This window comes from Danio aesculapii, chromosome 2 (assembly GCF_903798145.1).
Source record: "Danio aesculapii chromosome 2, fDanAes4.1, whole genome shotgun sequence".
NCBI classification, from domain to species: Eukaryota; Metazoa; Chordata; class Actinopteri; order Cypriniformes; family Danionidae; genus Danio; species Danio aesculapii.
The window spans coordinates 17,673,305-17,700,027 of record NC_079436.1 but is presented as its reverse complement, the minus strand read 5'-3'; the positions used below and the strand labels follow the sequence as shown (position 1 = coordinate 17,700,027).

Sequence of the window (26,723 nt, the reverse complement as noted above, 5' to 3'; positions counted from 1 at the left end):
CTCAAAGCGACCCGATTGGTAGAATTTTTTCTTTACTCAAAAATAATTGAAATGTATTTTAAAAGTGGGTCATGATAGGCCAAACTTACGTGGCCCACATATAAATTTTTAACATCTGGTCCAAATACTACATTTGATATCTGGCCCAAGTCGTGTGTGCAATCCAGGCCATGTTTGGCTCACATGCTGTATGCCAGTGCTGGAGGAGCACCTGCTGTGTCAGCTTTTTGCCAAATCTGGGCCAGAATTCTTTGCTGGGTATTTCAGGCCTGTTAAGAGAAATTCAAACCAGACAAAGCAATGACCTTGACGTTTAGGATATTATAGGTTGTTCTCTATTTTTATTTTTAATCTCCATAGTATAAAAGTGCATCTTTGGACAATCTGCAAAAAAAATTGTATTTAAAAAAATCATTCATATTGTTAGCAACATTAGGGTGACTATATAAGATTTTTAACCAAATAATTTTATAATTTGGCTGTACTATTTAAGAAATAGACAAAACTAACAGAAACTAGACAAAAAATTATGTTTTTATTATTTCATCACTGTAGTTTTGTGAAAGCGATAGTAGGGTTATGTAAAAAATCAGATTAAAGCTGATCCCTTAATACACTTAAGCCTCTGTATTTGATTCAGTGCACCGACGACTTACAGCAAACTGTCTGATAGCAGAAGTCTGATGCGAGCTTTGTTTTTTGTTTTTGTCAGGGCCATGAAAATTCTGTGCAAATGTATATTTTTAGACATGTTCTTCTATATGTGCCCGTGTGTATGAGAGAGCTTGTCATGTCTGTCAGTGGAGTTACTGTGCTGCCATTGGTCGAATCCCACGCATTCAATCAGAGCTTCTGTCACACACACATTCACACACTAACACACACATACACACACACATACATGCACAGGAAGAAACGAGACCTCCGGTGTTAAAGCAGCTCCAGCACTCACAGTGAGTATTCACATTCTCAACTTTTCTATTGATGTCTGTTGAATAACATACTATACTGTCTGACATCTGTCAGTTTGGGGATGGAGAGATGAATCATTGTGCACCAGCGTCTTTTAACAGAGTTTAAAAAGGGGTCAGATTTACATCCTTAGCCACTTTTTTAGTGTATTGTAGTGGGATGTTCATGAAAGCAGATGATGATTATGAGAGAAAGGGATAGATTATGCAATTTTTGTGTTAGCTTTTCAGTTTGTTGGAGTGTAGGATACTCGTGCTGCTTTTCCGTCAAGCGTGTGGGATGGAAGTGACAAACACAGAGGATGGGGGAAAAAGAGAGAGAGAAAAAAAACACACACAGGCAGTAAACAGCCGGAATATCCTTCATCAAACTTACAGTTGGTGTTGTTTTTTACTATGTTAGTCAGCAAGCGGATTTAAACTGGGAAGACAGAGAAAAAGGAGCTTATGAACATCCAAAGATGTTTACATTTGTCAGTTTTGCAATCAGATCATCCCAGATGGGAAAAGTTTGCATTTTATGGATGGCAGTCAATAGAATGTTGTGTCACTGCCATCTTTAAGCCTTGCAGATTTCATGATGAAGGCATTTGCGCTGTAAGTTTAGTTAGATGGGGAAATTATTCAGTGAATAAAGGTTGAATCTGACATCATTGCAGCAGAACAGATGTGGAAGGTGAGTAATACTGAATTCTGGGTTATTCATGGAAAAAGAAAACATGATGATGATACACATGAAGACTGATCAGGCTTAGAGTCTCAGCGGAGGGTGAGAGAAAAAAAAAGTAACCACTAAACATCATTACTAACTTCTCTGTGTAAAATCATTTCTGGTTTGTCAATGCCAGCAAAGATTCTTCAGAGCAAATAAACTCTCAGGATTTATAACCCTCAGGAAACACACACACGCACACCAGTTTATTTATGGAAGCCTTACATTCAATGAAATGCTAAAAGATTTAGACTCAAATTAATATTTTGCATCCAATTATGTTGGAAGCAACCACAAAATGTACATCCAACCAGTTGTTTTTGTTAAATGAACCATTGATGTTGACTAAAACTCCTTCTCTTTTTATTGGAGTACAAACCATCCTGTTACTGTGTGATAACTGCTGTGTGGATATCCATTATGCCTATATGTTAATTGTTTATATATACTGTATATGACCAATTCTAGAATACATGTCAAGCATTTTCCATATCTGTTCTTAAATTGAAAAGACATACAACAAATGAAGAGTTTAGATGCAAAAACCTTTAAATGCCGTTTGATATTTTCTTCTAAAGTTAGCATTTTTCTCAGACTCTTGTGTGTAGGCTCAGAAATTTTACTTTAATTAGTTCTTTTCATTGCCTTTAAAGAGAAAGACTTGAACATAAACATACACTCTCAGAAATAAAGGTATGCGAGCTGTCACTGGGGTGGTACCTTTTCAAAAGGTACACATTTGTACGTAAAGGGTCCATATTGGTACCTCAAAAGTATATATTAGTACCTAAAAATTTTAAGAGGAACACTTTTGTACTTTTTAGGTACTAATATGTACCCTTGGGGTATTAATATGAAAAGGTACCACCCCAGTGACAGCTCGCTTACCTTTATTTCTGATAGGAGGCTGAGAAAATTTCAGATGGCATTTAGAGTTTTTGCATCTGAACTCTTCAAATGTATAATTTACAGTGAACTGAATCCATTAATAATGTTACTTATTGTATTTTTGTTAAAACCTTAACAGAGTTGATATCTTCAATTATTTTGTGCTTTAGCTAACCTCAAACCAGCTGACCTCAAACCAGATACCCCATGGCATGTATAAAACTAAAAGTTTTATGTATTTTGATCCTATTATTGTTTTAAAATTGAATTTGAAATTCACTGATATTTCACAATAACAGAGTTAACATAGTTTAATTAATCTGATGTATCGTAAGCATTTTGTACAAATTATTGAGAAAGAATGCTGACTTGCATCAATGCCTTCTAGAGGAAATTAAATCGTAATCAATGTCACATGTTTAAAGATTGTCATGACATTTAATTACAAATGTAACAGAGTTCACCATAATGTAGATAATGTTATGCATTGTATGATAATGTATTTTTGTAACTGAAATATGTGTCTTGCAAATCTTTATAGAATTTAGTAGACTAGACACACAAACACACACACAATATTGTGTGTGCGTATATATATATATATATATATATATATATATATATATATATATATATATATATATATATATATATATATATATAGTTTAAGTAGTTAATAAAATCAAACAATTAAAACATAAGAAGTGAAATAACTTTGAAGTGCGTTGATTTTTTTCCAGAGCTGTAATTATAAGATTACTGTCGCACATCAAGAATGACCTTGGTCAAAATATGGACTGCATGTTCAAAATTGCGTGGGCAAAACCAAGCGCTCGATATTTGGTAGAGAAGAGTGGGCGCCCAGAGGGACAGAGCTGCGCTGGAGCTCAGTGAAACCAGTGCTGGCAGGGCAGGCATTCAGTTGCATTGGTTTCTGTCAATATCTGTTCTATCCGCTCTATTTCACCTTTGACAATTGCTGGCGGATCGATAGGTCTGATCAGGAATCTGTCTTGATTTTCCCTCGTCGAGTTCAACCATATGAATTACTCGCGACGCGTCGCCATTTGGTTACTCTCGTTATTTGTGCATCTAATTCAGGCATGTGCGTATTGCGGTAGATTGGAGATGATATCCGTTTGGCTCCTCTTTTTAAAGCTGCTGGTATGTATCAAAAATAATTATGCATCTGTTGCATCCGTATCTGCTTTGGCGAGAATCTGCATGCGCAAGGCACGAATAAAGAGGGAATGATGAAGGAATTCGGTGTGATGCGTTTGTGCTGTCGTGTTTTGCAGAGTGTCCGGTGTCTAAAAAGAGTTATGAAGCTGCATTGTCTTACTTCATAACTGATTGGTATACATTCTTAATCTGCATATATACAACATATAATATAATTATCATAAATAATAATATTAATAATATAATTTTACTTATCAAGTCTGCTAAATTAGCCATTTATTACAGTATATTTGAAAGAATTTGATTTAAAGGGACCACCTCAAGCAGAAAATCCATGTTAGATTCTGTTGAAAACAAGGAGATATTTGTCATTCAGTCATTATTCACTTTTGATGAATGGAAACAAGTGAATGGTGATTTAGGTTGTTAGTCCTTCAAACATCTTCATGTTTGGATGAACTATCACTTTAACGCAACACTATTGGATAACTTCTGATGACATCATTTTTGGTATCTGCAGAATTCCACCTCTGGCAAAGTGGGCATGATGATGTTTTGACATCAGAAATGTATTTTCTAAAAATGGGCAGGGTGGCTCCGGGGTTAATGGCGGTCACAGCACCAGCGGGCATGCATAAAAGAACATCCTATTCGTTCGATATTTGCAATAGATTTGTTTCTCTCTGTATGTTACAAGATAAACTCAGGCTGATAGCCCTAATAAACCTGCATGGTGCTTTGATGAGGCTGTTGCTGACTGTGGAGCAGTGTTGGCTCATACTGTATTAGAAACAGCACAGCCTCCTCGAATAGAGCATGTTGCCAGGCAACGACTACTTTTCAGTGAAAAAAAATAGCAAAACAGACCTTCTGAAATCAGATCTTGCCAATAAATTATGACTAGCCCAGTATCATGGCAATTTTATCAGCACAGAGAAGGGGTATGACAAATAAATATAGTAATAAATTAGGAAACAGGAATGTGACATTATCATTGTTACCGTAGTTACACTGATTGTACTTTCAATAAATAAATACAAACAGTGGGTGACACTTTTAAAGGAGCATTACCACCGTGACTTGTACCGGCGCCGCTCTAACAGAGTAAGAACGTGTTTTTAGGTATGACTGCAATTTGATGACAGCTAAAACAAAAGTACAAACATACATACAAATAAGTAGGCATAAATAAATAAATAAATAAATAAATAAATAAATAAAACAGTGATTTAGCCTAAATATAGAGAGATGTACAGTGTTATTTTAAAGTAATAGGTCAGTCAATAAGACAGTCAATAAATAAGCTTTTTCGTTTACGTTTTCATTTACAGTTTGCATTTACATTTTCATTGTTGATTATATTTTACTATCTCATTTTATGTCTCAATTACTGTACATAAATAATAAATTAATAAGTAAATAGGCCTAAATAATTATTTATTTAAAGATATAAACAGCGAAACACAGAGAAATGGTTGGGCACTATTTTTATATAGACCTACTTTCTCAGAGGTGTTCCTCTATAGGGGCAATTTACATGACAAAATTTTCAACTAAAACAGAAAAAAAGGGTTTTGGGTTTTTATTTGCATGACAATATTTTAGGGGCATGAAAATGCAAACCTTACAAAATGGTCACAAAGTGCAAGGTTTTGAAAACTGTCATTAATAACCCAGTTTGCATTACAAAAACATTATTTTATTTTATTTAAAGAGTGATATCAAATGCTTGCATATTTAGTGTTTAGCCTGTAGGCATTCTAAGTTGAAATCTTAAACAATGATGTTGGACTGTGGATTTGTGATTGTGCAAGCATGTGGTGTTTCTTTTAAAAAGTGATACTGACATTTAAAGATCAGATATGGCCCATGTACGTGTAAGCAAAAAACAATGCCATGGATTCCGATTTACTCAAATCAGATTCAGGTCTTGTTCATATGTGGAAATTTATCAGATATGAATCCGATCTGTGTCCTCATGTTTGCAGTGTTAGCAGGTATCGGATATTCACCTGTCAATGCAAGTTGCGTGTCATTATAAACCCTAGTGAATGAAGTCAACTCTGATGCTTTCATTTCGGAACAGACATCAGCAGCCCCAAATCCTTAATCTCATATATTAGGATAAAAAAACTTTTATATTGTCATGTAGCACACGTATTTAAGCATGTTAACAAGAAAGAGAGAGAGAGAGAGAGAGAGAGATAGGCTAAACTAAAACTGTTGCATACATCAGATAAGTAAATCATGCCATGAAAATGACATTAAGATGCCTACTGATTTAAAAAACCGAAGATTAAAAGAAGATGGCCAAATGAGAACTTTTCTGTCATAACTGTAACCTGCAGGCACAGGACATCAACATGACATCATATTGACGTTGTACCCAATCGTACCCTAATGTCGTAGGGACGTTGGATTTTGTTTGCAAATAAAAATCTAGTTGATGTCATAATCCAGCATCAGGCCGAAGTCAATGTCCAATCAAAATCAACCAAATATCAATGTCTAACCATGTTACACCTTGACGTTGTGTGGACGCTACCACTATGACATCTATCAAACATTGGATTTTTGTCACTTTCCAACACAACCTAAAATCAACCAAATATCACCGCAATTTGACCTTGTTATTGGACATCAAAAAAAAGTTGTCCTTAGACACTGGCTAGACATTGAATTTTGGTCACCTGACATCATGATCTAAATCTAACCTGATATTAACGCCTTATGATGTTGTGTGTCTGCTGGGTAATAAAACAACTTGTCAAAAAGAATTTTTAAAATTAAACCCTGCGAACAGATTAAATACAGGAATGGAGAAAAAAAGTGCCCTTTTATTATCAGCTGTCAGTCAGCGCCCACTCTTTTTTTTCCCTGGTCATTGCATCTTTGCCATGTGCAGTGATAGATAATGTAAGTGGGTCGTCAAAAAAACGGATACAGTCACAAAATTGGAATTGACCATCAAGATCTGCAGTGTAAATGCAGCCTTTGAAATTGTTGTTATTCATTTTTGTGGTGAAAACTTACTCGCATATTAGAGAAGAGACTTTCAAACTCTTCAATTTTCCCAGTAGCATGTGGGATGTTGATGTGTCTCCCTTATTTATCCAGCTCAATGAACTCATCCCCTGTTTTAGATTTGAGGTAACCAAGTGGTAAATTTGTAACAGAATTTGGAAACCTCAGATTTTGCAACTCAGGTTTTATGAGAGACAACTCTAAAACCTTTTCATCCCATTTTGAAATGACTTGCTCTGTTAGAAACCAGTTCCCATAGTTATTTCATATCAAAGAAATCCACTCACTTATACCTCACGGCTTGAATTCCAGACCAACTTCATGAACTAAAGTGACATTGTGCATTTCTGCTAAAAAGAAAAAAAACAAGGCTGGATCTTCTAGTGAAATGTCTATATTAATGGCAAAATACTTAACAAAGAGAAAAATAGTTTGGCATTTGTCATTCATCTTTATAAGCTTGGTGTTTCTTTAATTCTAAACAAACTTTCTTTCCTCCATTGTGACTTCAATAGAGAGCCACAGCTGGTGTGGGAAGGTCATATGGAATTGAATTAAATGAAGGCAAAGAGACTTCTGTAAATCAGCAACAAAAAGAGCAGGAATACCTCTCTGAAGCAGTCACCATGGAGACCAACCAGCTTTCAGAAATGGCTGATCTAACAGACTGTAAAATGGATCCTGGGTGTACAGAGGACCAGACATGTCAATTCACAGAGGATGTGAATGATTGTTTTGTCGCATATTTCTCAGAGTGCCTGGATACCAGACAGAGCAACACCCACGAAGACCTGGATGGGCAAGAAAATGAAAATCTGGATGAGCAAGAAAACAAAGCCATAAGCAATGAATGTGACAGCTCAGGTGAATCTGATGGGAGCAAAGACTCTCAAGAAGGTCTTATGCTTAAGGTCAACGAAAAAGAAGCATCAAATGACATAGAATCTTTGACTTTAGCGTCTCATGAAGACCCCCAGATGAATGACCAACCAGAAGAAGAAATGGAAATCAACAACACTTATGAAGCCCAAGAGAAAGAACAGGAAGTACCAGAGGAGAAGGTGGAGCCACAAGAAGAACCTGAGCTGGAGCAGCAAATTAATGGGCTGGAGATTTCTGAAGTCCCCAATGAATCTTGCCCAGATATGGATCAAGACAACCTAAGTGAATGTCTGGTTGTGGAGATGGCCATCATTTCATCAGATAGTGATGCAGAGGAGCCATGGAGGTCTATAGTTCCACCAGCTGTCGACAAGGATAAGGCTGAAAATAACGATGATCTCTTGGGCATGGATGAAGCAGAGATAAACCTGGAAGACCAAGCAACACAAGAAGACAATGAAGGGATTGACAGCAATGCTGAAGATGAAACTTTGGCTTTAAGCATTAATGAAACTGAGATTCTAGAACAACCAGACTGTCCCACCGAATGTGAGTTGCAAGATATTTCTTTGGAGTCTACTGTCCATTACTGCAGCTTAACCAAGATTGCGGAAGATGAAGAAGAGCGTGCTAAAACTACCAAGCACAGCCTGCAGCGTTTATCCTGCTCAACTTCAGAACTCGACAAGAAGTTGCCACAAGACTTCTGCGTGATTCAGGAAATGAAGAGCGAGAATGTTAGCACAGAGCATTTGGATTTCAGGGTGACTCGCAAGCAATGGCAGGAGATGGAAGAGCAAACGAAGGGTCTGGTGCACCGGCCAATGGTTAAGCCGGGATCTTGCCAGGGTGGACACAGCTTCATGTACACTCCTGTCCGCAACATCGATCGCCCCCGAAGAGACCCTGACATAGAAAGCCTTAGCCTTGGGGATTACCAATACACTCAGTTCAGCCCCTGTTCAGAGGACTCTGGTCTAGATGACACAAGCTACAGGTCCCCTTATGATGAGCCGGAGACTCCAGTGGAGCGGGAGATCCGTGAAGCTCTTGAACGAGAGGAGAATTTCAGACGAGAGAGAGCAATGGCAAAGATGTCTTCTGGTGACCCTATGCAAGGTAAACCTCGGCCTGCTGTTCTTCACCACAGCAGATCAGAGCCTGGAGAGAGAGGACGGATGTTTGACACACCGGAGGACAGGTGCAGGTCTCAGAGGTCTCCTGGTGCAAGAACTCCAAGTTTGTCAATCACCGCCTCCTCTGGAAAAAGTCCCACATACCATGAAATGACTGCCAACAACGTCATTATACTAGAACCGGATTCGTACCCCACCAGCCAACAGAAAAAAGGGAAGGGTGGGCTGCTCTCTCCAAAAACAAGTAGCTTCCAAGAATGGCCATCAGACATGAACAACGTCATCATCCTTGAGACGTCCAATCTCATCATTCGAAGTGCCTCTGAATTCTGCCTAAGCACTGCATGCCAGGAGACTCAAGAAAGCACGTTTCAAAACAATCCTTTCTTCAAACTGCGCTCCCACAGCACCCAGTCTCTGGTGGATCAGGAGATCAAGTTAGTCAAGCAAAGAGAAGAGGAGCTTAGAAGGCAGAGAGCACAGCTATATGTAAAGGAGAGATACGACACAGTGCTTGTGTCCCCCAGCCAACTGCAGAATTTCACTTATGAGAGATCAGGTAACATGTAAACTACTAAAGCAGGGTCTCCAACCCCACTCCTGAGAGTTCCAGTCATGTAGACTTCGGTTCCAGATCTCCTCAGTCATAGCTATTTATCAAGTAACTACACTCGTATAGAGTGTTTACTTAAAGAGTTAGTTCCCCAAAAAAATAACATTTACTCTCTATTTACTCACCCTCAAGTGGTTCCAAATCTTTCTAAGTGTAGGGTCAGTAAATTCTGACAGAATTTACATTTTTGGGTGAAAATGTAGTCATTGTTTACTTACCCTTAACTTGAATTATATGTTAATTCAGCCCTAGTAAAATTAACATAGCTTAAAGTTTTGTGTAGTTCTATGTTAATTCATCTAGGGCTCTTTAGTTTCATGTTGTGTCAAATTTTTGCCTTTCCTAGTAAAGATAGCTATTTGGGTTAAGAGTGTATGAATTAGTTTAGGCATTTTTAATTGCGTTTGGAGTGGAAATCTTCAGGATGGTATCTACTCAGGAGCAGGCCTGGATATTTCTGCAGTAAAATATTCACTGATGTCAGGTAATTCATATATGTCCTTTCTTTTATTTGGACATTTTACAGGAGACGTAGCAATAAAATCTAAGTCATCCCCCTCATCTCCATCGAAGACACGCAAAATGGATCGCTCTGCTATGTCCTGTGACCAGAAGGTACATTATTTTACATTTAAGTTTGCAGTGACTCAAATATACAGATTTTTTTTTTGTAAAAATGTGCATACTTTTCTGTTTGTCCTCTCATGTATCATGTATAACTGTTCCATTGCAATGCACTTTTCTGTTTTTCATTCACATGTCTTTGACATCTCATCGTTCTGTACCCATTTCACCTTGAAACTGGAAACTGCATGCAGTTTTACAGGTGAAGCTTTTTCCTTTAGTTCCCTGAAGCACCTTACCATCGAGTCAGACGAAAAAGTGCCCTGGCCCAGAGGTGGGAGGCTGGAATCTTTGCTAATCATCAGGAACAAGACTGAGCAATTTGAAATAAATGAAGCATCAAAGCACAAATCCAGTTTCCATTATATCCAGTATAAGCATGTACAAATAGTTTTAAGGTAAAAAGTTAATACCGATCTGGAACTATATAATAGGTGAGTATAAAAATATTCACACATGATGTAATATCTTTTTAAAAATATTTTGGCTGCAAATATTGAATCCTGGGTACATTTTTATATTATTGCAGACGAAAAATGTATACAATAATATATTGCTAAATTGCACTGTGTACAAAAAATCATGACAAACACTGAGAAATGTATTTATTATTTGAATTTTACATTACATACACCATTAACAAAAATATTTTGAGTTTTAGATTAACAAATCAGTTCCTTGTTTAAAAGATATTTTGTCACTTTAAAAATGACATTTAAATTTGTTTTAACCTGATCAAAAGTGCAATTCAAAGGGATATTTCACCCAAAAATATATATACAGCTGAAGTCAGAATTATTAGCCACCCTTTGCATTTTTTTTTGTTTGTTTTAAATATTTCCCAAATGATGTTTAACAGAGCAAGTACAATTTTCACAGTACGTCTGATAATATTTTTTTCTTCTGGAAAAAGTGTTATTTGTTTTATTTTGGCTAGAATAAAAGCAGTTTTTAATTTTTTTAAAAACATTTTAAGGTCAATATTATTAGCCCCTTTAAGCAATACATATATATATATATTTTTTGATAGTCTACAGAGCAAATCATCGTTACACAATAACTTGCCTAATTACCCTAACCTGCCTAGTTAAGCCTTTAAATTTTTCTTTTTAAGCTGTATAGAAGTGTCTTGAAAAATATCCAGTAAAATATTAGTTACTGTCACCATGACAAAGATAAAATAAATCAGTTATTAGAAATGAGTTATTAAAACTATTATATTTAGATATGTGTTGAAAAAAATCTGCTCTCCGTTAAACAGAATTTGGGGAAAAAAATAAACAGGAGCGAATAATTCAAGGGGGCTAATAATTCTGACTTCAACTGTATATTATTCTGACATCATTTACCCACACTTCACTTGTTCAAAACCTATTTGACTTTCTTTCTTCTGTTGACGAAATAAGATATTTTAAAACATGTTGGTGGCTGGCACCCATTGGCTTCCATAGTAATTGTTTTTCCTACCATGGAAGTTGATAGGTGCCAGCAACCAGCATTCATCAAAATATCTTCTTTCATGTTTAACAGAAGAAAGAAACTCATAACGGTTTGAAACCACACGAGGGAGAATAAATGATGAGGTAAATGTCATTTTTGGGTGAACTAACCCTTTAAGACCAGAGAAAGCCATTGCTTTGAGTGTGTAACAGAGTATATTATGAATGTAGCTTCCAGAGGTTTTACAAGTAGCTGTCTTCTGTACCATTATTACATCGTGAGTCTTTTAAATATTTTATGTTTTGATTGCCTACATATATTGTGAACATTTATTCTTGTGTGAAAGTAATCATTTAAAATAGATGTGAGTTTGCATCTTGCATCTTAATAGAAACGTTTCTTCCTTGCAGGATGTTTTCAATGCAAAAAATTTATTGTTCAAACCTTAAAATTCAATAAAATGAAAAGATATTAATATTTAACTGTATCTCTGTATGAATAAATCTAAGCTCTCGTCCCAATTTATGTCCAGAAAAGCTGCCATATGATTCATTCCTTGGCTATATGTTCCTGATGGCGGCGAGCAGTGAGATACAGAATGCTGAGTTTCCAAGCACAAAAACAGCAAGAACAGACAATCTAAACATAGTATCCTGTGGAAGCAGAAAGAATGGCATTTGGTTAGAAAGAACATTAAGTTCTTTTTGAGTTTTATAGTGTGATGGTGAGATCTTTGTTGATTTCTAATTAAACTAATTTGTTTTGCTTTCAATGTTAAAGGGTAAATTCACCCAAAAATTAAAAGTATGTTATTAATTACTCACCCATGTGTCATTTAAACCCCTGAGACCTTCTTTCATCTTTAGAACACAACATTAAAAATACATTCAGGTAGTTGACAGGTTTATCAGCTGTTGTATCGGGCTTTATTCTACAAAAACAACTGCCTGGATATAAATTATTCCGCTTTTTACATGGCTGCTTGTCACAACACATATTACAGTAGACACAAAACATTGTTCTCAGCCTTAATAGTTCACTCACTCGCCTTCAGCTTAGTCTCTGCTTTATCAGGGGTCACTGCAGCAGAATACACAGTCAATTACTTTGGCATATCACCACCATGGATTTATAAGGTTCTATCTGCGTTCTGAATGATTTTGAGATATTAAGCTTTAAAGTTTTTGCATTCCATAGCAAACAGTATGTGTGTAACATTTGTTTTTTTTATAAAAAGTATTAAAACATAAACAACTTATAAAAAAACATTCCATAATGTCAGATAGAACCTTATAATTCTAAAGTTACGATATGTTTTACTGGCAGATGCCCTTACTGCAGCAAACCCACCCTGCAGGGTTTAGCTTCAACTTGCCTAAACACATCTGCCTGGGTGTTTCAAGTATACCTAGTAAGACCTTGGTTAGCTTGTTCAGGTGTGTTTGATTAGGGTTGGAGCTAAAATCTGCAGGACACTGGACCTCCTGGAACAAGTTTGGTGATCCCTGATCTAGAGGAAACCCATGCAGACACGGGGACAACCTACAAACTCTGCTTTGAGGCAACCATGCCAAACAGTGAGACACACACATGTAACGGCTGATTAGAGCTGATGGAGCATACCTGCAACCTACAGTATGTATTATTGACACACAAGATTGTACCAAAAAGTCAAAACAGCATTATGACAGACAAGCATATGGATAAACAAGCATACGGATGAGAACGTAGTGAACTTAGATGGTTAAGATGCTTTGAAGTGCCCGGGTGAACCTGTGTTAGTTTCAGCAGTTGTTATCTGAGAATAGCATACAGTAACTTGGAATATTATGACTCGTGACTGACCAAGCAGACTTAAGAATTCCAAACTGCTGTGTCTGTGAATTTATTCAATAGTTTCCCCCCTCAGTGTCAGTATACTGGACTCGTTCACAAGCACTTTCCACTGAACTTTACAAACTTCTTTTCTGGAAGACTCTGATCGATTGCTGTCTACAAAGGATGAGGGAGCTCTCTAAAATACCTTAATTTGTATTCTGAAGATGAATCAAGACCTCAGGGGTTTGAAACAACATAATTTAAATATTTAGTGAACTTACCCTTTAATATTGATGTTTGTTAACATCTCCACCTTTATGTTTGTGCAAAGTGTGACTTACCCAGTTTACATTTTTTGCATTATCAGAGAGAACTGGAAGTCTATCTTCATCTCCACTCCCTGCTGGAAAAGGAACTATTACTAAACGTACTGTTACATTATTTTCATAAATATATTTATATATATTTATTCTTAGCTATCATTTTTCAACTACAGGCAAAGGGAAAGTGACTCAAGTTTCAAATTAATCAGATGTAAACTTGTCACTAATGAATCAGTAACTTTTAAGTGTTAAACAAATTATGTTGATTATAAGACACAGACACATGCTTTTAAATGTGTTAAAAATGAGTTATACAAACCTTTTCTAATAACACCATGCTTATGAAGTTGCAACACCAGCTTTAACACAATTGTCCAAACCACAAAAGCAGAGAGAATCCCTGTGGTCCACGGATATGGCAGTAAAAGAGACTGTTGCTTTATTCCCAAGAATATGGAAGTCACTGAAATCATAATTTAGTAAAGCAACATTTTTTAAAATGTATTACTAATATAAATATTTATACGCTTTTTAAAACCAAAATATTCTAAAAAATGAACTTTACCAGCAATAATTTCAGCTGCATTTCCAACACCCCAGTGCAGCCAGTTGAATATCCACCTCCTGAAAGAATGAAATGATTATCCTAAGAGTTGTTTTAAGATATGCGATTCAGAGTTGTACATTTAAATTCATCACCTTGAGGAGTCTGGAGCTGGTCTGAATGCAGCCATTAAAGGCTGACAGAAAGCCAGGATCATAACAGTGCATCCCAGGAATGGATGAGCACCCGCTCTCTAAACAGAACCAGTGATGTTATTGTTAACTTAAATGATAAAAACCTCAGTCTTTAACTGAAAAAAAGTTGAAATTATGGAAAATATAGTTCTAAAGAATATTAGTTCTAAAAAATGTAATAAAATATTGATAAGGCACTTAAAGTTAAAGCACTTAAAGCAACACAACATAACAAAAAGAAAATTAATACAAACACTAAAATACAAAAAATATATAATATATTAAATGAAACTATTGATTATTATATAAAAGTACAAAATTAGACATGGGCCGTAACCGCTTTCCCTTGAGGGAATCCCCGCCACCATTTAAAGTGTGTTTCACTTTGTCAAGTGAATCAAACAAGTTAACATGGACACCCTCAACACCTCGATTTTGACCAAGAGAGCAAGTTGGCTTTGTACGTCCATTCAGCAGCTAAATGTTCCAGAATGCAATGCGATTGTGATGTTACAACATTGTAATTTGCAAGCGCTCAAGGGTTTAGATGATTCCATTTAAATCCATTCAGATGTTTTGCCAGTAGTGGACACTTGTGTAACGTAATCGATGATGTACTGTACATCAGAGTCAACTGGACAAAGGGAAGTTAGAGAGTAAAGGGCATAACAATTGCACTGGAATGCAGCCATTCTCTCTGATCAGCAAATATATGCCGAAGTATGCTAATAGGACTTTTAATTTTCCATTATCCTGGGTTAAGCACTTCTGGTGAAATGTATGCCATTGCAAAATCGGCGTGTTTAAGGTCTGTTTTTTTTTAATCAGTGATCTCCACTGGCTGAGTGATATCCAATATTAAGTGGGTCTAAGATTGTACAAGAAGCACTGCATTAAATTAAATTTTTCCCACACCATGTCTTTATAATATGAGCATTTATTTTACCCCAGTATATTTAATGGAGTTTCTGTGCTAGCCTGCCGATTCTGACAGGTGCGTGCGAGTGAACGACTTTTTGTCTCGTTTAACACTTGAACAACTAAATGAATGCCAAAGTCTATTTAACTGATTGTATTGTAATTACATTACAACATCGATGCTGTAAAAGGAATCGTATAAAATGGAAAAAAAAAACACATTAACTGGTCACCGGAAGTTTATCAGTATTGGAATAACACTAACTCGGCATATACCCTATTGGTCTGGAAAAAAAGGCCTTCTAGTGGCAATGCGTGAAATTGCCATTTAAAGGATTTATTTTTTTGCAACTGTTTTAAAGATCCATCATTTTTCATAGCAAATTAAAATACAGGTTTTACTCACTGTGCTCCATTTTCCTCTGTAGATAAAGGGCACAATGAAACCCACAGATGTGAGCAAAACTGTAAGAAACATCAACGTTCTGTGGACCTGTAAACAGAGAAATTATTTATATTAATTTTAAATATACAATTGTGGAACGTGGAATGTGCATAATAATGAAAAATATATATGTATTATTATTATTATTATTATTACTTTATTATAATAGCAGCATACTGTATTTAAAACATGCTGAGATTAAACCTTCATACCTGAAACCATATTTTCTGCCCAAACAGTGTTTGTTCAGGCCAGTCAGGTTTGAAATAACCCGCCATTAATGTCCCAGTGCTTCCTGCTAGCATCCAGGCAATCAGCATTAAAGCTCCTGCATTTAAAGGAGAAAATTAAATGATTTGAAGTTCTTCTTTTATTCAAATTTGTAAGTCACTTTGAATACAAGTAAATACAATGTAAATACATATATAAATGTAAGTGTAGTGGGCCTTGTCAAGAATGGGTTTACCCGTACTTGAAATTGGTCCTCTGCTTTTAACCCATCCACATACACACAGACAGAGTGAGAGCAAACACACATACACACACACACACACACACACACACACACACACACACACACACACACACACACACACACGCACACACACACACACACACACACACACACACACACTGAGCATATATCTACAGCAGCAGCAGCTATTGCTTCCAGCGCCCGGGGAACAATTAAAGGTTAGATGCCTCGCTCAAGTGCACTGAAAAAAAAAACAAATTTTTCTGCAAAATTGTCGTAAACTATTTAGATGGGTTGAATTTAAACATGAATAATACAACTTAATTTGCTTGTTTAAATTAAGCCCAAATAAATTGTTTACAACCACTTAATGTAGAAAAATAAATAAAAATTGTAAATCCATGGAATCATCTTTGAATCTTTTTTCAGTGCAACTGGGTATTGATGATGGAATCAAACTGCATACATTAGGTTACAAGTCCAACTCACTGGCAATTAGGCCCCCTTGATGATGCTATCAAGCAATTTGCACAAATTCATTCATGCAATGTAAAAAAATGCAGGGTTCCACACAATTCATTCATGGTGTCCCAACACAAACTGATTAAAGTAACAAATTTAAGTGGATTGAACATGAAATAATTAAGTTTTCTCAAAAAAACCCTCAACAATTGTGTTGTTTCAGCTCATTTTAAATAAGTAGTTTGAACAAGCAGCAAAGATATTTTTAATGTTTGTTGTGGTTTATCCAAATGCCAATTTGTCATTTAGAATACCTCAATAGTGCTTTTTCAGGTGTTAAATTTCATGTAGCTGTTTCTGAATGTGTGTCTGAATGTAGCGCTCAGAAAAAATATAGATATAAGGACAAAGAAGCAAGCATATTGCAAGCATTTAGACATCAAACAGATGTCTAAACAGGCATTTTGGCTAAAACAAAGCAAACATTGGGCTGTCAGTAAACATATAATAGACATTTAACACTTATCCAATAATAATAATAATAATAATAATAATAATAAATCCCTACATTTTTATATAGCGCTTTTCTAGACACTAGAATCTCCTCATCCACCACCAGTGTGCAGCATCCACCTGGATGACGTGACGGCAGCCATATTGCACCAGACCGCACACCACACACAGTTAATTGGTTGAAAGGAGACCGAGTGATGAAGCCAATTATGATATGGGGATGGTTAGGACACCGTGATGGACAGAGGCTGGTGGGCCAATTGGCCAGGATGCCAGGGTTAAACCCCTACCCTTTTTCAAAGGACATCCTGGGATTTTTAATGACCACAGAGAGTCGGGACCTCTTTTCAATATCTCATCCGAAAGACGGCGCTCACTGAGCAGTATGGAGTACCCTTCACTATATTGGGGCATTAAGACCCACACAGACAGCAAGTTGAGCGCCCCCTGCTGGCCTCACCAACACCCCTTCCGGCAGCAACCTAGCTTTCCCATGTGGTCTCTTATCTAGGTACTGACTGGCCGCAACCCTGCTTAGCTTCAGTAGGTGTTCATATGAGAGTTGCAAAGAGCTAGCTGCCGGCATTTTAATTTGCAATTTAAATTGATAGACTAGGCATCAATTAGACTGAATGAATGGTTACATATGTAAAGTCTGTCTAATGTGCCTATTTGATTACTACTTCGTCTATTTTTTGATTATTGTAAGAAATCAATTTGATTTTTACTGACAGCCCAAATTCAAATTGAATTAAAATTAAGCTGCAGCTACGGGACTGCCTTGAGATTTCTTGTCACTAAATTGAAATTCAAATGAGTTAATATGCATTTGGTCGATCAATCAACAATTAATCATTGCCTTTACTATTTCAGACATTTTGGACAAAAACTGATGCTGCAATGTAGAGTTGAAGTCAGAATTATTAACCCTCCTTTGAATTTTTTTTCTTTTTTAAATGTTTCCCAAATGATGTTTAACAGAGCATGGAAATTTTCACAGTATGTCTGATAATATTTTTTCTTCTGGAGAAAGTCTTATTTGTTTTATTTCGGCTAGAATAAAAGCAGTTTTTAATCTTTTAAAAACCATTTTATGTCAAAATTGTTAGCCCCTTTAAACAATATATATTTTTTGATAGTCTACAGAACAAACCGTCGATATTCAATAACTTGCCTAATTACCTTAACCTGCCTAGTTAACCTTATTAACCTAGTTAAGCCTATAAATGCCACTTTAAGGTGTACAGAAGTGTCTTAAAAAAACTAGTAAAATATTATTTACTGTCATCATTGCAAAGATAAAACAAATCAGTTATTAGAAATGAGTTATTAAAACTATTATGTTTAGAAATGTGTTGAAAAAATCTCTCCGTTAAACAGAAATTGGGGAAAAAACAGGGGGACAAAAAATTCAGCGGGTTTAATAATTCTGACTTCATCTGTATATAATACTAAAATTAAAGTGTAAATCTACAGTAGGAGACCTCTGAAACCAAAATCGTCAGTCTTAAAAATAGCATAATAGTAGCAGATTAAATGATTTAACAGACCTTTATCAACAACAACTTCAGTACACTGTTCAAGGACACTAGTGTGATAAATCATGAATTGTCTATTGCAGAGTTTGAACAGACAACATTTGATTCTTGCTGTAAACAAAATGACAGCAGAAAATGTACCATGATATTTCATGAGGAGAGGAGAACGAGAGCCTGTCAGTATCTCAGGAGGGCCGGTAATGACCTGATGATGGGACGATATCAGCGGCTGCCGCGTGTGTCTGTGGATCATACCTGCAGCACAACAAAACACCACAATAAACCTGATGACTGATTGCACATCAGGTCTATCATACCATAAAGGTGGAATATAAAAACAAATCCTCCAACTTCTCCAATTGTTGGTCAAGGTGTTTTAAAAAATGTGCTTGTTTCCTTGTAAAAGTTTAATTAAGACTTTATCTCTATTCCTCGTGCACCCAGTGATCCTGTCATAAAATAAATTACAGGAAACATTCGGGACGTAGCAGACACATGCTAATCAGTAAAGGTCTGAAATCCGGATCTGTTGAGTAACAGGCAGTGTGGAGGCCATAAACAATGCTGCACGAATGCTGCATCTGAAGAGACACATAAACCGATTCCAAGAAAATACAGCCCGTTTGGAAATTGCTGAAGGTTGTGATAACCGACAATCAGGAATGATTTATGTTGTAAATGTAGCATTGAAAATAAAGCAAATCAGGACATTCACTCTACATCTACTCTGTTACACAATGGTGTTATTTATCTATATCTATCTATCTTTCTTGTCCGTCCGTCCTTCTATCTATCTATCTATCTATCTATCTATCTATCTATCTATCTATCTATCTATCTATCTATCTATCTATCTATCTATCGATCTATCTATCTATCTATCTATCTATCTATCTATCTATCTATCTATCTATCTATCTATCTATCTATCTATCTATCTATCTATCTATCATCTATCTATCTATCTATCTATCTATCTATCTATCTATCTATCTATCTATCTATCTATCTATATATCTATCTTGTCTGTCCATCGGTCCGTCCGTCCATCCGTCTATCTATCTATCTATCTATCTATCTATCTATCTATCTATCTATCTATCTATCTATCTATCTATCTATCTATCTATCTGTCTATCTGTCTATCTGTCTGTCTGTCTGTCTGTCTGTCTGTCTGTCTGTCTGTCTGTCAGTCTGTCTGTCTGTCTGTCTATCAAGATGGATAGAGAGAGAGATATATTAGACATAAAGTTGTTTTCAAAAAACTAATAAAAAATACACAAATAAAATAAAATAAAAAATATGTAATTAATATGTAATTAAAAGATGTAATATTTTATTGTAATTAATGTGTAGTCACCATATTCTGCACTGCCGTGTGCTATGAAGAGGTAGTAGCTGTTGTTCAAACTGAAGCGCACCGGGTCCTGTTGGGTGTATATGGATCTGGAGAACTTGCACTGAATGACTCCATCTGAAACTCTCCAGCCTACATCCATCAGCACCGACTGCAGAGGAAGTTAACATCATGGTCATTACATTTACAACTGACACTGCATAATGGTAAGACATGCTGTCATCCTGTTGGACTATAATGATTTTATGGGTTTAAAATTATGTTATGACAACATACTGCAATACTGAATGGTGAAAAAGAATCAGCATCACAAATATATGAAGTGCTATCTTACCTGGGATGACACCTTAGGATATGTCCTGCCTGTAGTGTGAGCTGCTTCCACACTCACACGACCCTCGTCATATACACACAAATATACATCATCATTACCCTGGTGAAAAATGAAAATCATAAGATTAAAAATGTCATACATCCGTTTTATACATTAAAATTGATTTGGTTTAATTTAAGCTAAATGTCATTCACCCATTAAAACGTCAATAAGTGAAACAAAGGTTTATATACCAAAAAAAAAAAAAAATCTTTGTCATATTAAGAAGAAGTCATTTGATGACATTAAAAGAGCTTTTGCAGCTATTTTTGAAACCAGTATGTTACACCCAATTTTTAAAATAATATATATATATATATATATAGTATATATATAGTTTGATCACTAACTCTTTTGTATATTTAAATAAGCACAGGATAGTATAGGTGTTTTTAATGGTTCGTTGAAATTTTTTTTTTCATCATGTTGGCCTTCCCTTGTCTTGACACTTCATATTAGAAGTTGTGAACTGCCTTTTTTATCTGAAAACAGCTGATTGTTTCAATAAATAACACAATAATTACTGCACAACAATAGAGAATATAGAACTTTTTAAGGGGTGATTAATGACTAATGACAGAAGAACACTCAAAAGTACCAATTTCCTATTTCATTTACAAAAACTTTACATTATTATAAATGAATAATCATATTGTCCCTGTAGTCATTTGCTGACACTTTTTGTCTGTTTTAACATCATGTGTGTGTAACATAGTATATTAACATTCAATTTCACTCAAAACCTCACCTTTGTGTTTTTAATTATTTAAATGTATTTATTGTATATCCTAGAAAATATTATTTTAATATGAATCTTTCTTGATATCATGTTTCTACAGTTCTACACACTGTAAAACCCAAAAAGTTATGGTAACTCAAACCATTTGTGAAAACTTATTGCCACAAACCATTTAAGTTCAAAAACTAATCCTAATGTGTACTGTGAACTTACTCCATTTGAGTAAACGACACAATCTGAGCACAGTAAAACCCAATAAATGAAGAGAACTCAAACCAACTGAGTACTGTAACACCCAATAAGTTAAGGCAACTCAAACCGTTTGAGGAAACCGATTGCTACTAACCATTTGAGTTAAAAAACTAATCTATATGAGTACTGTGAACTTACTCTATTTAAAATGAAGTAATGAGAGGTATTTTATTAACTCATTACCTTCAACACTGAGTTCAAAACTCTTTTCAAATGAGTAGAATTAACTTTCAGTCAATTTTGAGTTAACTACACTCATTTCATTTCATAATGTTGACTGTTGGGTTTTACAGTGCATTCAAGCTTTGCTTTGGTATCGTTGCATGTGGGGTTTATATGGATCATGGCACCAATGATTCCTCAGATGTGTCTTATATACTCGTTTCGGTTAATATTATTGTTTTGAATTTTTCAAATGTACTACAATAATAATAATAATAATAATAATAATAATAATAATAATAATAATAATAATAATAATAATAATAATAATAATAATAATAATAATAATAATCATAATAATAATCATAATAATAATAATAATAGGGCAACGCAGTGGCACAGTAGGTAGTGTTGTCGCCTCACAGCAAGAAGGTAGATGGTTCGAGCCTCGGCTGGGTCAGTTGGCGTTCCTGTGTGGAGTTTGCATGTTCTCCCTGCGTTCGTGTGGGTTTCCTCTGGGTGCTCCAGTTTCCTTCACAGTCCAAAGACATGTGGTACAGGTGAATTGAGTAGGTTAAATTGTCCATAGTGTATGATTATAAATGAGTGTGTATGGATGTTTCCCAGTGATGGGTTGCAGCTGGAAGGGCATCTGCTGCATAAAACATGTTCTGGATAAATTGGCCGTTCATTGCGCTGTGGTGAGTTTAATAAAGGGACTAAGCCAAATAGAAAATGAATGAATGAATGAATGAATGAATGAATGAATAATAATAATAATAATAATAATAATAATAATAATAATAATAATAATAATCATAATGTTGGCGTAATCATATGCTGTTTATTTGAAAATAGTCATTTGAAGCATATGTGGTTGAAGAGAGTGCAATCAATGCTGAAATTGTTAAAGAAGGTTATGTTTACTCCTTTCTTCATTTGTCTTTTATTTATTCAAATTATAAAGTGGCCTATAAGGAATATTTGCTGTCAGTCAATTGCCAACACAATTGTTCCCTAGCCCTTGGTGGTCATGTGCATTTTCATCAGTTTCATTAGAATATGCCTTACAATAATCTTATATATGTGAGAGTTGAGGTACACATCATCTTTTTTGAGTATGCATGGTGTTCTAAACCAAACTTGACACTATATAAAGTGGAATAAGTGTTCCAAAATTGTAAGAAACAAACATTGGATTTCAGTCAGCAAATATGATGCAGAGCAGTGGGATCTCTTTTCAATCCATTATACTGCACAAAAATAGTTTTTCTTAGATTTTTTGTCTTGTTTCTAGTCCAAAAATCGAAGAAAAAAAAATCTTAAATGAAGAAGCATTTTCTAGACAAGCAAAAAATATTGTAAAGTTTTAATAATAATAATAATCTGGCAAAAAAAGTGAGTTTTTCCTTAAAACAAGCAAAATAATCTGCCAATGTGGTAAGCGAAATAATATTACGTCAAAACAAAAAACAAGATTATTTTGATTAACTCATTGGCAGATTATTTTATATAATATATATATAATGTATAATAGAGTAAATCCAGTTGTGGATATTGTATTGACATTCAACATTTTGTCATGCTCACCATCCATTTATCACTAGACAGAGCGAAGGAGACGTATCCCTGTGCAGGTCCGCTGAGCTCAAATAAAACCGTCTGCCCCGTAGTAGAATAAGCGAGGTAGAAGCAATTTGTGTCCACAGAAGGGTTACAGCCAACAGGGTCAAGGAAACAAGACTTCTGCCTGCCACATCCATCTGAGCTGAACTGTAAGAAAAGTGGTACTTATTAATAAATGACAGCTTGTGAGGGATTTGCAATTTGTATTGTGGCACATACTGGCTGAGGTATTATAGAGGTGCTGGAAGAGTGTGTAGACATGACTGTGGTGGACTGAGATGGAGGAGGAGTCACATCACCATGAGTTATCACAGGACCACGAAGTTTGAGCCAGAAAACTTTGTAGTGAGCAAGAACTGTGGCGCTTGATGCGAAAATACACACAAAAAGACATTAGTTTGAAAAAAACTATGTGCTTCCAGTGAAACATTTTGATGTTTTCAGTATTGAAAGACTCACAGAAACTGAACAGCAGGAGGAGAATTGAATGGAGCTTTCCAGATCACCTCAATTTTGTTCTTTTTGACATCACTTGTGTGACTAACAGCAGAACCCTATAAAGATCAAGTTAATAGGACATTTTGAAACATTATTTAATATTTATAATTTTTATGAAATATTTTCCCAGAGATGGGTTGCGGCTAGAAGGGCATCCGCTGCGTAAAACATGTTCTGGATAGGTTGGCGGTTCAGTCCGCTATAAAAATTATGGCAATTTTTTTCTTATTAATATTAATATTTGCACTCAGCATCATATCATTTCTATATACTATTAACAGATACATCTTTTGATTTGATGCAGTATTAGTAAATGTTGAAATAATATGTTTTAAATAATAAATGCTTTAGAAATATTGCCCATTGTCAATTCATGCACTGTAAATTATAGTTGCTGCCCTAATTTCTCAGTTAAATGAAATTTAACTTTAATGGTCATTTCAACATATATTACATGAAATTGGTTTTAAACATAAAGGTACATTTCTTTAAACAAAAATTCAATCATATTTTGGAGTGCAATGAACGTTTTAATTGGGTTAAGTTCAAATTAAACAAAAACAATTGTTGTCACGACTTATTAATCACATCATTTGCACAGTGTTTTAGCTATTAGATTTCAATGGAACTTTATTGTAAAGTGTTACCAATATTTTGGTGAAACTTTTTTATATCTGATGTTTATTTTGATATATTTTGATATTTTGACATATAGTGCTCGGCATACATAAGTACACCCCTCACAAATGTCTCATTTAAATTATTATATTCTACAGGATTGTTTACAATATCATATTGTGCATGATATGCATTAGATTAGTCAGTACTGAAGCCAAATCTGAAGCTTATCTAATAAAGAACTTACAATAACGGTCCAAAAAAAAGTAGCTCAAGTTAAAATATATGGAAAAATATTCAATCAAAATGTTAAAAAGACCAAAAATCAAGAGAAACAAAAATATATTTAAATATTTATTTAAATGTTGTAGTTTGTAATTTTTATTGCAATATTTATCAATAATTTAAATCTGTTATTTCTAAAGATTTTTGGTGACTATAATATTCATTTAATAAATATACCTGTTTAATAAATCTGTTTTGTTCAAATGCACCAATATTTATTACCACTAAGAAATGGAAACAATATACATTTTTAAAATGGGATGTAATCATTTATGCTGAGCACTGTATATATATAGTATATTAACATAACAATTAATACATATGAGTGTTTACAGCACCTCTATTCTGTTGCATGTCAAACGCTGAGAAATCTTCAGATCAACCAATTTGAAAGAACCAATAGCTGATCCATCAATGTTAGTGGCGTCTCTGGCCTGAATTAAAAAGCCCTCGAAAGGCTCACTTCCAGAGAGAGTGACTATAGAAAAATGATGTATCAATAAATAAAGGCAATTGGCAAAAAGTAGCAAAACCATATTTCAGTAACAAATTATTAAAAGAAATTACCTCTGATGTTGTCCCCTGGGCTGAATTTACTGGCATTCACAGTCAGTGTGTATGGACTGGCTGTAATGTTGGGCTGGCTGTGATGTTCTGGCATCATGCTTTCACAAGCTTTCTGCACCTTTCCATTTTTGTATCCGTTTATAACAGGAAAACTTAAAGCCGCAAGGATCACTAGAACCGTTTGCAGGTAACACATTTTCAGAAAAGGCAAGGCGATGTGGAGAGATCCTGGAAATGATGGCGATTAGTCCTTGATCACTAAAAATCAAATTGCATTTAATAATACTTTTCACATTTAGCAGCTGATTAATTTGATAGTTTCTTTTAAACTATAGGTACTGGCATTGATGGTTATATTAAGAGAAGTTAACATTCATGAAACCTTTTCCATTCTACAAAACTGAAAAAAGGGGATCTATAGATTTGTATAATGTTTTCACTCCATGAATAACAAATGTTCTTTTAGAAATTGTTTACTGAAAGTATCTTTGATGATGCAAAAAATATATATTATGGCATTGTTTTTTGTTTTGTTTTGTTTTGTTTTGTTTTGTTTTGTTTTGTTTTGTTTTGTTTTGTTTTGTTTTGTTTTGTTTTGTTTTGTTTTGGAGGGGGGATGATGGTGTTGGTTTATATTTGTACACTTTATATAGCCTACACATATTTTCTAAACACTTTACTATAGCCTACATTAGACCAGTGTTTCTCAACCACGTTCCTGGAGGAACACCACCACTGCATGTTCTGGATGTCTCCTTTGTTTGTCACACCCATTACAGTTTTTCAGTCCCTGTTAATGAGCTGATGATCAGAATCAGGTGTGTTTGGCTAAGGAGACATGGATAATATGCAGAGCTGGTGGTCCTCCAGGAACATGGTTGAGAAACACTGTATTAGACCATCCATTATTCAACAAACAAAACGATGTGTATAAGCAACTCCATGCAAATTTCAACCTTGCCATGAAACAAAATAAGTTTTCGCCAAAATATCAAAGCCATTTCTGTGTTTTTTTTTTTTTTTGTGTAAGCAAGTATTTCACAGTGCTTTAAAAATACTTAAAAATGTGTCTGTAAATGTTTTCAATTTTATTTAATTAACCAAAATCACACAAGGGCCAGTTTCACATCTGTCACATCCAGAACAGAGAGCTGTCACATCCATAACGAAGATATGGCATGTCCATAATGATGCTCAAAAATGCAAAAAAACGTCAAATAAAATAAAATATATTGTTTTTGTTCTATTCAGCTCTTATCCTTTTGACTAGCATTGTTTTTTGGGGGTTGTGCAGTTTAATTCACAGAATTTCAACAAAGCATGTTGTAAACTCACTAACTTTTTTGGTCACATCCATCACACATGTTTATTTTCCTCATTTAAAATAGAAATTTTTTTTTACAGATTGATATTTTTCTGATCTCATAACTCTGTGGTTAGTTGTTTTGGAAAATCTAAACAGATGTTTCAGTATAATGTTAACATACTTCCTCTGTGAATTTATCTTTTGAGATTTTACACATCCATAATGCTGGAATTGCTCG

At 35.0% G+C, this 26,723-nt stretch overlaps 2 protein-coding genes across 3 annotated transcripts; one reads left to right on the top strand and one right to left on the bottom strand.

Annotated features, from left to right (window-relative positions):
• The first annotated feature begins 908 nt into the window (after positions 1–908).
• si:ch211-153l6.6 (uncharacterized) lies at positions 909–10,652 on the top strand. Its single transcript, XM_056473954.1, has 4 exons — positions 909–953; positions 7,293–9,354; positions 9,935–10,023; positions 10,254–10,652. The coding sequence occupies exons 2-4, from the start codon at positions 7,404–7,406 to the stop codon at positions 10,347–10,349; spliced, it is 2,136 nt and encodes a 711-aa protein (XP_056329929.1). The 5' UTR covers positions 909–953; positions 7,293–7,403; the 3' UTR covers positions 10,350–10,652.
• Positions 10,621–25,416, bottom strand: frrs1a (ferric-chelate reductase 1a). Of its 2 annotated transcripts, none has more exons than XM_056473983.1 (15): positions 25,180–25,416; positions 24,951–25,090; positions 23,671–23,765; positions 23,431–23,575; positions 23,176–23,358; positions 20,394–20,492; positions 20,063–20,210; positions 18,844–18,957; positions 15,927–16,042; positions 15,676–15,762; positions 14,313–14,410; positions 14,179–14,237; positions 13,933–14,076; positions 13,632–13,693; positions 10,621–12,125 (listed from the first exon to the last, which is right to left on the bottom strand). In XM_056473983.1, exons 1-15 carry the CDS (start codon positions 25,373–25,375, stop codon positions 12,033–12,035), a joined length of 1,779 nt encoding a protein of 592 aa, XP_056329958.1. In that variant the 5' UTR covers positions 25,376–25,416; the 3' UTR covers positions 10,621–12,032. The 2 variants fall into 2 exon arrangements, with proteins under 2 accessions (XP_056329958.1, XP_056329966.1); XM_056473991.1 differs by having other exon boundaries at positions 13,632–13,690.
• Between the last annotated feature and the right edge of the window lie 1,307 nt (positions 25,417–26,723).

What these genes read in the sequence shown, in the direction of transcription:
- frrs1a (XM_056473983.1), bottom strand. Translation starts at nt 25,375, where the DNA reads ATGTGTTACCTGCAAACGGTTCTAGTGATCCTTGCGGCTTTAAGTTTT. An exon ending in TGACATGCAACAGAATAGAG is followed by an intron (nt 23,766 to 24,950) that starts GTGCTGTAAACA and finishes TGATCTTTATAG; the next exon opens with GGTTCTGCTGTTAGTCACAC. An exon ending in ATCCTAAGGTGTCATCCCAG is followed by an intron (nt 20,211 to 20,393) that starts GTAAGATAGCAC and finishes CTTCCTCTGCAG; the next exon opens with TCGGTGCTGATGGATGTAGG.
- si:ch211-153l6.6 (XM_056473954.1), top strand. Translation starts at nt 7,404, where the DNA reads ATGGAGACCAACCAGCTTTCAGAAATGGCTGATCTAACAGACTGTAAA. An exon ending in TTTCACTTATGAGAGATCAG is followed by an intron (nt 9,355 to 9,934) that starts GTAACATGTAAA and finishes GACATTTTACAG; the next exon opens with GAGACGTAGCAATAAAATCT. An exon ending in CTATGTCCTGTGACCAGAAG is followed by an intron (nt 10,024 to 10,253) that starts GTACATTATTTT and finishes TTTTTCCTTTAG; the next exon opens with TTCCCTGAAGCACCTTACCA.